The sequence below is a fragment of the Micropterus dolomieu genome, linkage group LG02, assembly GCF_021292245.1.
Source record: "Micropterus dolomieu isolate WLL.071019.BEF.003 ecotype Adirondacks linkage group LG02, ASM2129224v1, whole genome shotgun sequence".
Lineage (NCBI taxonomy): Eukaryota > Metazoa > Chordata > Actinopteri > Centrarchiformes > Centrarchidae > Micropterus > Micropterus dolomieu.
The window spans coordinates 31,582,585-31,594,558 of record NC_060151.1 but is presented as its reverse complement, the minus strand read 5'-3'; the positions used below and the strand labels follow the sequence as shown (position 1 = coordinate 31,594,558).

The 11,974-nt window shown below is 42.4% G+C and overlaps 2 protein-coding genes across 5 annotated transcripts in view; both read left to right on the top strand.

Annotated features, from left to right (window-relative positions):
- Window positions 1-7,829: 7,829 nt before the first annotated feature.
- med15 (mediator complex subunit 15) overlaps window positions 7,830-11,974 on the top strand; it is a 28,786-nt gene continuing 24,641 nt past the window's right edge. For 3 of the 4 annotated variants that reach the window (XR_006822950.1, XM_046038641.1, XM_046038622.1), the window contains exons 1-6: window positions 7,831-8,003; window positions 9,945-10,032; window positions 10,131-10,182; window positions 10,309-10,326; window positions 10,494-10,658; window positions 10,870-11,180. Coding sequence is in view for 3 of the 4 variants with exons in the window: in XM_046038641.1 (XP_045894597.1) it covers window positions 7,936-8,003; window positions 9,945-10,032; window positions 10,131-10,182; window positions 10,309-10,326; window positions 10,494-10,658; window positions 10,870-11,180 (702 nt within the window). In the remaining variant the exon portion in view is untranslated. Of the gene's footprint in view, window positions 8,004-9,944; window positions 10,033-10,130; window positions 10,183-10,308; window positions 10,327-10,493; window positions 10,659-10,869; window positions 11,181-11,974 lie in introns of all 4 variants that reach the window. The other variant, XM_046038634.1, reaches the window with a different exon arrangement.
- The window catches only part of LOC123957384 (keratin, type I cytoskeletal 13-like), a 4,502-nt gene continuing 4,281 nt past the window's right edge, over window positions 11,754-11,974 (top strand). The window contains exon 1 of the mRNA XM_046030111.1: window positions 11,754-11,801. Within this exon, the coding sequence (XP_045886067.1) occupies window positions 11,754-11,801 (48 nt within the window). The remainder of the gene's footprint in view (window positions 11,802-11,974) is intronic.

Below are 11,974 nucleotides of genomic sequence, written 5' to 3'. Positions count from 1 at the left end.
ACAACACTATAACTTGCTTCTGTTTATTCAATGTATATATATTTTTAATACGTGTAGCACACTGTCTACGTGTAGCACCTTATAACCAAAGCAAATTTCTCATATGTGTAAAAAACTACTTGGCAATAAAGCTCCTTCTGATTCTGATGTAGAAGCTCTGTGTTGGACTCACCGAGCAGCAGAGACACAGATGAAGCCTTCATGTTGTCTGGATGTCGACTGTCAGTCAGTCTGAACAGCAGAGTGACGCCTTCAGCTTCACTTCCCTTTTAACACAGTCAGCGTGTCATTGGCTGCGCTGCATGTCGCCCTGCTGCTCATGATTGGTGCTTGACAGCGAGGGCGGGGCTTCCTGCTTTAATGGGAAGCAGTGTCGTGAATGAAGTTGAAAATCCTCCTCAATAGGAACTGGGGCGAGTTCAATCTCAAAACGCTTTGTACCTGTTTGCTACATTTTCTGATTGAACGACACGTTTTCTTGAAACAGTGTGCAACGTTGCGCACTGTTTCAAGAAAACATATGGGCTTTCAGGTATGTTTTCTCTCCTATGCTGGGTGTGTCCGAGGTGTTCAATCAGCAGCAACAAGTTTGTAAATACAGCGGTATTAAATAGTAGTATTAAAAAGTGCAGTGTGCTTGCGTACACACCAGGGTGTTCAAGGTACCACCATTTCTGTTGAAATAAACGTTTTGCTACGTTCTGTCACCACTGAACTTGGCTCTGTTCTTGTTGAGCAACACCGCCCTCAACGCTACCGACCTGTCACCACAATTGAAAAGGTCGCATGTCAGGTGAGTGACTCCACTCAAGTCAACTGTCTGCATCACAAAAGGACAGTGTTCTGATTGGCTCATTTCAAAGGTCAAAGGTCAGAGATGATGATTTGACTCTAACTGTGGTCATGAATCCTACAGCAGTGAACAGGCAGACAACACAAAGAGTTTGATGTTGTTGGAATCGAACGAACAGGATTTAATGTGAAGTCAACACACCAGCAGTGTTGCATGTAGACTGTCAGTCCTCTACGGATCAGAACATCCCTGCTCCTGGACCCAGACTAGTTCTATCTGCATAATGCTTCTGATGAGTGCCTCAGTGGGTCAGGGCTGATTTGGCAGCAAAAGGGGGACAATTTAGGCAAGTGGTCAATACATTGGCTGATATTCCACTTCAATTGCGGCATAGTGGTCCAGTGGATACAGTGACCTCACAGCAAGAAGATCCCGGGTTCGAACCCTATGGCTTTTATGTGAGGAGTTTGCTTGTTCTCCCTGTGTCTGCGTGGGTTTTCCTCCGGATGTTTCCCCCACCATCAAAAACATGTTAGGTTAAGTTCTCCAAGTCCGTTCAAATCTCAGGGCGTCCAATACCGATACTTTCAGAAAACTTTAGCAGATACTTTAGCATCTCTGTGAGACAGTCTGGGGGGTCTCGTACAGACGAGATGTGCTAACTAACTAGCACTTCAAGATAGCTAGCTAGCCACGTTCGTTTTAAAGGTGTTGACAGCCCCCCGAAGCCCCCTACGCTCACCATAACCATCAGAAATGTTAGTGCCTAAACCAGTCACTGACTTTATGCATGTCGACCGGCAAACCCTACAGCTGTGCACATGCTAGCAGGTAGGGTTAGCATCCTTTGTGTTGTAAAATAATTATGCTTTGTCACGCTGTCTGAAAGCGTCGGCAATGAAGCACTGACATGAGAAGGCGTTGGTTCTCAGGTCAGGTTCCTTCAGAGAACCAGACAGGTACAAGGACGGCTCCGACGCATTACGCACTTAAAGGGCCTCAACAGAAAAGGTCTAAATTCAGACTGGTTCAGCTGTTAGCGCAGCAGCAGGTCAGCGCTGCCAACATGTTCAGAGTCTTCGCTCTCTGGAGCCACTAAATTAAAAAACAATATATTTAAAAATATCTTAAAAAGGCCAAATGATGATCAGATAAATTAAAACAGGTCAATAAATATGAGATGACACTTTAAAAGTGAACCACTGCAAACCTGAGTGAGAATCTGCAGTCATGCTAGCAGCTCTGTGAGGCTGTACTGTGACATAGCTGTGCTTCGAGCTAAGCACCAGCATGCTAACATGCTGATGTTTAGCAGGTATGTTTACCATGTTCCTGTCTGTGAATCGAGATCCTGACCATCTCCCCTTTTTACTGAATCACTGTCTCTTCTCTCATCTCCAACATGACTTACTTTGACTTTTAGGAACGGTCACTGTACAGTACGTTACAGTAACTGAACCTGGGGCTGGTAAAAACAAATCATATTTACAAGTGCAGCTTTCATCTCAAAATATATATTATTTAAATACTACATGATGTCACTTTGCTGAAGCTCCATGGGTAGATTCCCAAGGATCAGTTCACCTTTCTCAGTATGGACTACCGGCCTGTTGCATTAACGCTGTGTGTAATGAAAGCCTTTGAAAGGCTCATTCTTTCCCAGCTTCAGGAGGAGGTCAGTTTTCATGCTGACCACCTTCATTTTACATACAAACGGCACAGAGGTGTGGATGATGCCATACTAAACACTTATTCCCCTCTTGTAAAGACCAGGTCAGTCATTAGACTGGTATTTGTGGATTTCTCAGGTGCTTTTAACACAGTGCAACCTCACCTGATGGGACAAAAATTGCTCCGAATGGATGTGACCCCACATCTTATTCTCTGGATCCTCTCTTTTCTGACAGATGGACACCAGAGTGTCCTCACTTCTTCCAAGACGGTCTCTACCGGAGCCCCACAAGGCTCTGTAATACAGATCTGTATACACTATACACTAAAGACTGCAAGAGCACTAACCCCGGTATAACATACATTAAATATTCTGACAACACCGTGATCATGGAAACCACTAACTCACTAAGAGAGTTACAGACTGAGATGGACATCTTTGCAGAGTGGTGTCTTGACCTCAATACCCTCTGTTAAGCAACAACCAGCCAATAGAAAGGGTTGAATCATACAGATACCTCGGGACAATAATTAATCACACACTTACCTTCCAACCAAACAGTGAAAACATTTTCTCCAAATGTCAGCAGCAGGTTCACCAGTCAGACCTGAGAGCTTTTTACAAAAGGTTTTATTGAATCTCTAATAACTTTAAATATACCAGCCTGGTTTGGATCACTCCATCGAAACACACTAAACAAAATCATAACAAAGAGCAGTAAAATAATCGCGCAGGTGCAGGTACCCCTCATCAGTATTTACAACAGGAGGACTAAACTAAAAGGAACACAAATAGCCTCAGACACACTCACAGTCTTCTACTCTCAGGACTAAGAGAGTTTCTGATGGAAACATGAATGTTTGATTAACTTATTCATCTATGTTTGTGTCCAGATTGGTGATTTATATTATTTCTTTATTTATCTATTTTTAACTCAATCTTTTTAAGGTTTACTGCCTATTTATTATGTATTTATTGTACTTTGGAAACTTTACTTATTTACTTAGAACTGCTTATTACCCATATGTAATGTGTCTGTGTGTGTGCAGCATATTGGGTTGTGTTTGTGGATAAATAAGGTTCTTTGAATTGAACTGATTGAACTGAGAGGAGGTTCATCTCCCTGCTGACAGACTGTGTGGACAAACTGCCTCCAGCTGCTGCAGCCGTTCGATTAACAACACGCAGGAATTCAGAACGGCTCGGAAACCAAGAGAAAAAGGCCGAGAAGTTCTGACTGAAAAACTACATGCAACATCCAGAATAAGCTTTATTGGTCAAATGATCCAAACAGGAAGAGACAGAGTGTGATCAGTGAGAAGAGCAAAGACCTGTTCTGACCAGTGATCATTTCGGGCTGTGGAGGTTTCCAGCAAACGATCGGGGCTTTGTAGAAAACTTTCTGCAGAAGACCAGGGCTGCGTCCGAAAGGTCTTGTTTGCTTAGGAAAGTTCTGACTGAGTGAAGTGAACCGGAAGTATTTCGGTGGCAGCCATGATAAGACCTGTTCAAATTCTCTAAAAGCTGAGGAAAGGTGCCTCAATGCTTCCTTTCACATCTCCTTTAGCATAGGGTACACCGGACCATCCTTTATGAAGGAAAGGAGAGAATGCCGTCCCACAATTCCTTGCGGCGGCAACATTTAAAGCGACGCACGTTCTCAAACTCAAGCGATAAAATCCATCAACCACATTTAGCAAGATCCTGCAATACAGACGCACATTATGATACTTTAATAAGACTCACAATTACCTTTCTGTTGGCTTTTTTGTAATCTAATACTGTTTCAACACCGTTTTATGTTTCGGTTGTTGAAATAAGTGTTTTCTACAATAAAAAATAATAAATCATCAAACCATGACGGATAAAGGAGGTTGATCACCATGTAGTTACCATTGGCTATTAAGCCTTTTCTCTCTTTTGCCATAACTTGCTAATATGCATATATCTTAAACTGTCAACAATAACTGAGACCCATGTGAGCTGTTACTGGTCTTGTAACGTGATCAAAGTGAGGATAATGTTGCAGCTACTGCAGCCTTCAGTAAATAAATTAATACTTCAGTCACAGATGCTGACTCCCTCGCCTTCATAAAGGCAAAGATCCTGCTGGATGACCTCTACAGTGGGCGTTTCCCACACACTGATTTATTTGTGGCGGCCTGCCACATTATCAACGCTGATTTTCCATTGATTTTGTTACTATTTAAAATGAGTAAAATCATATTTGATATAATATTCTCTCAGCATCTCCTCTCGCCCCGTCTCTCTCTCTCTCTCTCGGCACAGTCATTCTGTGGGAAACACTGTATTTACATACAATTGGGATTCATGTTGATGAATAATCCTGTGGGTGGGCAGGAGGGTGAGTGTGAGCATCTCAATGTGACAACCCTGTCCGTTATTTAGTGACTGGTAGGAACCTTATCTGCTTTTTTGCTATCTTGGTTATTAAGTGATATTTTCCACCGTGTTGTCACCTTTAGACGGCCTGCATTAGGGGAGACCGGGGGCAATTGTAACACACTCAATTTCTGTAGTCAGAAACAAGCTAGAGTGATGACACTTAATCTGCACGTGCTCAATAGGATTCTGTCTCTGCCTGTGGAAAAGGAGCAGGATCATTTCACCTCAGCAGAAGTTTTAAACAAAACACTGATTTTGAGGTATGAAAGTAACTTTTTGGATGTGCAGTATTTTTCTTCTGGTGTCTAAAGTTTAGATGACGGCAAATCTAAACTTGCATACATTTCATCTTTCAACAATTAACACTAACAAACTATGCTTATATGGTTGTGGCTAGCCGGCGTACAAGATGTTATCATGGCTGCAACAAGCCACATGGCCCAATGTCAGCAGCCTGTCTGTCTGTTTTGAAAGTAAACATATTTCCATCCATCGCCAGCCGCTTATCCTGCGTACAGGGTCGCGGGGGGCTGGAGCCAATCCCAGTTGGCATCGGGGTACACCCTGGACAGGTCGCCAGTCCATCGCAGGGCCACACATAGACAAACAACCACTCACATTTAAGGTCACCAATTAACCTAGACCACATGTTTTTGGACGGTGGGAGGAAGCCGGAGCACCCGGAGAGAACCTGCAAACTCCACGCAGAAAGGCCGGTTTGAACCCACGACCTTCTTGCTGCGAGGCGACAGTGCTAACCACTGCACCACCGCGCAACCCACAAAACATCTTTCACTAAATATAAATGTAAAACCATATTTAAAAAAGGGTGTATTAAAAGAAATGGATTTGTTTTAGTATAAACAAATCACCAATTAACATAGGCCAACATTCTTTGTATAAAATAGTGTGTTTTATATGTGTTTAACAGAAAGTGTGAATATTATATAGGCCTAAGTCTGCAAAAGTAAAGTTCCTTTCATTTGTCTGTATAGTGGACTTAAAGTAGTTGATGGTATAAGACGCAGCAAAACCAAAGAGAACGACTAGTTCACTTTTATGAAGTTAGAACAGAGAGAGCCTTGAACCATTCAAAAACTCTTATGTAACATTATTAGCTGTAAAGTAATTCCTCTGAGGTAGCCTGGGCTTTTACTTGAGATGCAGTGGGTTAATATGACTTATTGCACTTAATGAAATGTTTTAGTCTTGGTCTTATAAGTGTATATCAATTGTATTATTAATTAGTACACATATATGTGTTTCTTGTAGTAGTTTGTGAGTTATTAAGGAAAATGTAAAATATGTTTTGTCTCCACAACAACACGGACTCAGTGTCAGAGATGCGCTTTTTGTAGCCCTTCTTCTGAACATTGTAGCTTCATCACAGCAGGTCACGTCAGTAACAGCAGTCGGATTCTCTTGGACGGCCTCTTTTCCTGAGTCCTTACGGATTCTCCTTCACTTCATGACGTTTTCCATTGCAGTCGAGGAAAGGGGATGTTTTTGACTTTTCGGATGCAGCCCTGGGCCTCATTTACAAACTCTGACCCATGAGCACGAACATGAACTGGGGAAATGACAAACTGCCAGTGCGTAGTTTCATTACATTTATTCATTTTTATCCATTTTCATCCAAAGCGACTTACAATTTCTATTTTTATGTCAGAGGTCGCACGCCTCTGGAGCAACTAGGGGTTAAGTGTCTTGCTGAGGGACACAATGGTGGATGTGTCACAGTGGGAATCGAACCCTTTTGCCTCTCCAGGATAATCTAGTCCTGATTTGACAAGTCTAGATAAAGTGGTTTTGGATCTGGGCCTGGTCCAATGTGGTCTAGGTGTGAAAAGAGCAGTGAAATCACCCTTATTATAGTATTATAGTATCTTCACAAATATAATAATAAAGGGTTTTAAAAATCTGAAAGTGCGTTTCAGACAGCAACACTAAGTAAGTAATAAACATCAGATCGGTCGCTCAACACTGTGAATTAACTTTCCCTAAACTGCTGAACTGGAACTGCTGATGATTTTCTGTCTGACTTCAAACTGATCTTTGAAAGTGAAAGTAAAACCAGATCAGCACAGGCCGATGATGTCATCAGCCCCGTGTTTACCAGCCGCAGCATTAATGTGATAAATAATCATAATCCAATAATATAGCTAATAAATATTATTCTGAAATTGTCCATTCTGCACGATGAGTGCATTCAGTATATATTTATACTAATACTAGAAGTGAGAGAAGAGAAGGATGACGACACAGTTAACAGTCTGAGTCAGTGAATGAGAAATGAAAGTGAATATTTCCTCCGTCACTCAGCTGCTGATGGTTCGGAGTAAATTCTCTCTCCACAGATCTAAATGGACCGGCTCCAAACAAACCTGCTGTCATCCTTCAATTTAAACTTGAATGGACTTCAGCGAGTAAACTCATGTTAAAGCTTAGATGTTATTTTTACGTTTTAATGACCTTGTTGTTACAAAGAAAGGTACAAAACTTGTAGTCCCTTCATGCTACACACACAACATATAATTAAGTGTATATTAAAATATGGTAAAATATAAAATAAAAGAATGCAGTAATGCATGTACATAAATACACATTTACACCCAGAATGTTCTGCAGAGCATTTTTAAAATTTGCATCTGGGGAGAATATAAACAGCAGCACCAAGATGATAATATGGTTTCATCTTCACAATAAACATGAACATATTGACTGATAACGCAACAGAACCTAAAAGAGCATCACGAGCAGACTAATTAAATAAATAAACAGGATGTTCTTTGTGGGCCCTGCAGTGAACTTTTACTTTTAACTTTAATGTTTTAATGAAGCCTCGTTGTTGTAAATAAATAAAGTCCATCATGACTAATTAAAGAAATAAACAGCGTGTTCTCGCGGCAGAGGGCAGTTCCGCGCTCCGTCCAGCAGGCGGCGGTAACGTTTACTGACACAAACACAGCGGTCGCCATTTTCCCCTGAGCGGAAGGAGGAAGCGCAGAGGGAAAACATTAAAACTCTTCAAGTGAAAATCCTCCTGAAAAACATAATTTCTGTTATGGAAGTCCCCGGACCGGACAGCGACTGGAGGAGCCCTCAGTTCCGACAGAAAGTCGTCGCTCAGATGTGAGATGTTGGTGTTCGGGTTTGTGTTTTGGGGCTAGATGTTACATCCCTGGTTCTGGTTCTGGTGCGTTAACCTAATGAGCTAAGCTAACGTTAGCGCGGCAGCACAGAGCGTGACGGCCAACCGGCCTTGAAAAAATCGGTAAATTAAGACAAACTTATAAAAAAACAAAGTTAACGAAGGTCCGTGAATATATCCGATAACATGTGCAGACACGTTTGGGGCCACTCTTTAATTCGGCGCGCATAAAAATAACAAAATAACTCTTAATGGAAAATTATATTAAATTTCATTATTAGCATACATAGCTGCTAACGTTAGTTCACACAGCGAGTTCATTCTGTTTTTAGCATCGCTCCTTAATTCTGTTAATGAGAGATTAACATTTATCCTCAGTGTTATTTTGTGGATGTGTGATTTAATTTCCCTTCTCTATTAATGTCAAACAAACTAACACATTATGTATCGTATTATTTACTAAACACGTTACGTTTTTGACTTCTACATATAATAATATTACAGTTTTTTATAACAAATATTAGTGTTGTCCTTAAATATTAATATTTATACTTGTATTTCTAAAATACAACATGTTGTGCAATATCGCGACTCTACATTATTTAATATATGTGTATCAGATACATTGCAGTTATTATGTAGTCCACAGGGATGGGGTAAGTTTGTTTTGCAAACTTTTTAGTCATCCTAATAGAACAAAGATGCTTAATATATGAAATAAATTAGATATAATAGTATTAGGGCTAAAACTTATTGTTTTCATGATCCAGTAATCTGGTGTAGGTCTGAGCGATGTGGCCAAAAATGTTAATACAAATATATTATATATATATATCACTTGTTTTACAATAAAACAAGTGATATTCAGTATCTATAATTATCAGGATAAACGTCAAATCATTATTTCTTTCAGTTTAAAGGCTGATTTTTGCTCCTGAATGAAAGTTAATTCTGGTTTTAAACTTTTCTTTCCGGTCAGAACGAAAACTTGATGCCAAACAGTGGATCGCTTCACAGATCTGAAGCAGAACATCCAGAGCTATTAATGATAAAATCTGTTTTCAACAAATACGCACAAGACAAACTAAGTTAAATCTTTTTGATCAACAAAAATAAATATCTTAAGAGAAAAAAAATTATGATTGAAAAGTTCTGATTCGGTCGGGATTAAATCAAATATTTCCTGAACATTTATTTTGTTATTGAGGCAAATTATAACGCGATAATAATCGTTATTGTTTTATTGCCCAGCCCTAATCTGGCGGTTATCTTCCCGATTGATCAAAATGTTGTTTGGGCTATGAAATGTCAGTAAAGGATAGGGATGCACCGAATGTTCGGCCACAGAAATTAGTCAGCCGAAAATATCAAATAAAGCACTTTCGGTGTTCGGCCTAATGAGTCAAAAGACCACATTCAAAGTAAGGCGTCTGTACGGGATGGAAATAAGATTAATTGGATCATATTCACAGAAAGTATAAAACACATTACATGTTACATTACTTCCGTTAAAAGTAAATGGACACGTCATTTACTTTACTGGACCCTCTCGGAAAATCAATATGTGGCGGTAAATGGCTTCTTTGTGGCTGTCCTCAAAGCAGTAACGTTATGTGTGTGTGTGTTAGCCCACTGCATATAATATCGCTCTACACAAGGTCCTATATCTGGATTGCAGTCCAAGACCACTGCTGTTGGATCACTGCTGCTAAATGTTAGCAGCCTGAATCAGCTTTGCTGTCTTGAACACAACCAGTTCGCCCTTTGAACCAATGACTGGAATCACTCGCTCTGCACGTTCGCTCACACCTGACGGGTCGTTTCAGGAAGTTAATCAGCTCAGTTCGTTCACCCTAAAGATTCCTTTGAACTAGAAGCTGTTTGAGTGTGTTGATCGGTGTGATTCTGATGTTTCCTTCCAGTGAAGAGGCGATGAGAAAGGCAGGAACTGCACACTCCAAGTCGAGCAATGACATGGAGAACCACGTCTACGTCAAAGCCAAGTCCAGAGTAAGTACTGGATCACTGCAGGACGGTTTTCAGACCACAGGAAGCTTGTAGTGTACGCTCTCAACGTGTTGTAATGAATCTCACTGTTTATCCCTCAGGAGGAGTATTTATCTCTGGTGGCGAGGCTGATCATACACTTCAGAGACATCCGTAAGTATCTGACCTGACCAATAGCATGAACACGCAACGCTCTGGTCTGAAAGCTGACTCACAACATCAGGTTATAATCTGAATCCTAAATGGAGACCTTACTCATAAGTTGTGTCTTATTTACAGACAAGAAGGCACTTGGAGGTAAGTGTTTTAGTTTTCTGTCCCTGTTTGGTTCACTTTTCATTCTGGTTTTCTTTGCTGTGTTCTGTCCCCTGCTGGACCTGTTACTACCAGACTCCTGGGGCTCATCATTTCTGCCGCGCATGTCGGAGCTGCGTAATATTGTCTGTTGTCTACTCTTCTGCTAGATCCCATGAATGCCCTGACTAACCTGACAGGGGTTGGAGGGGGCCCCGGCGGCATTGGCATGGGGCCCCGCCCCACCGGTGCTCCAGTGGGTGGCATGGGGGCCATGGGGCAGATGCAGATAGGCCAGCATGCCATGGCGGGGGTGGCTGGAAACCCACAAGCCAGTGAGTGTTTCCTCCATGTGGTGTGTTTGGTGTAAATGCACATCCTCAGAGTGCTGGTGGATGCTGGCTGCGTATTTTGGCGTCAGACCTGGTCCGAGTTTCAGTCTTCGCTTTGGCACGTTGTGTGTGTTTGAGACTCCAGAGGCCTCCTCAGACTGGTCTGTTCTGTAGCCAGGGTCTGTCCTTCATCTTCTTCTTGCTCCCTCTGCAGTAGGGGGTCCAGGCCAGATGCCGATGCAGCAGATGGTGCAGGCGCAGCAGCAGCAGCAGTCCATCCAGTTCCAGCAGTTCCAGCAGGCCCAGCAGCAGCAGCAGCAGCAACAGCAGCAGAATGCCATGCAGCAGCAGCAGCAGCAGCAGCAGTTCCAAGTGCAGCAGCAACTGAGGGTGCAGCAGCTGCAGGCGCAGCAGCAGCAGCTGCAGCAGCAGCAGCAGCACCACCAGAACCAGCAGCTTCAGCAGCAGCACCAAAACCAGCAGCAGCAGCAGCAGCAGGCCCAGAACCAGCAGCAGCAGAACCAGGTATACAGCCATGCTAACACCATGTTGAATACAGCATTACACCGTGACCACTGGTGAATGTCCTCGTCGAAGCTCTGCTAACCAGCTGCTAACACCTGCTGGTAGCAGCTGAGCAGAATCACTACCGTAACGTAGTGGAGAGGTTTGAGCTGCCTCGTCTGAGATAGGAAGACCAGGTCCTCTCTGGGCCTACACCCATTTGGTCAGGTCAGGCTGAGACCAAAGGTGTGACATGGGGCTGCCACCTTGCGGTCTCCCCACCTGCGTCGTTGAATCTGAGGGTCTGGGGTGGCGCCACTTGGGGGATAGGGGCAAGTAAATTGACTTCGGGCAAGTAGATTTTTTACCCACTTGCTCGACCGGGCAATTCTTGCGGGTATCCTGGAGGGGTGATGTTCTATGTGGCTAAAGCCCATGTAGACTAGATGTCCATCTAGTCTACATGGGCTTTAGCCACACAGAACGAACTAGGTCTGCTCGGGCACAACCTGACCCTTATGTTCCCCCGGTGTATCTTGTGGGGTCGTTCTGCAGGAGTCCCAGGGTCGTTAGTATGAGCCATTCGGTTCTTATATGACTGGGTTGAGGCAGTATCAGATTCAGAATCAGCTTTATTGCCAGGTATGTGTACACATATGAGGAATTTGGCTCAGGATTGTACATTGCTCACGATGTGCTTACTCATACAAAAATACAATAACACAATAATAAAATAATAATAAAATAAAATCAGACACAAACTACAGAATAGACAACACTAATATACACACTATGAACAAAACAATATAGACATA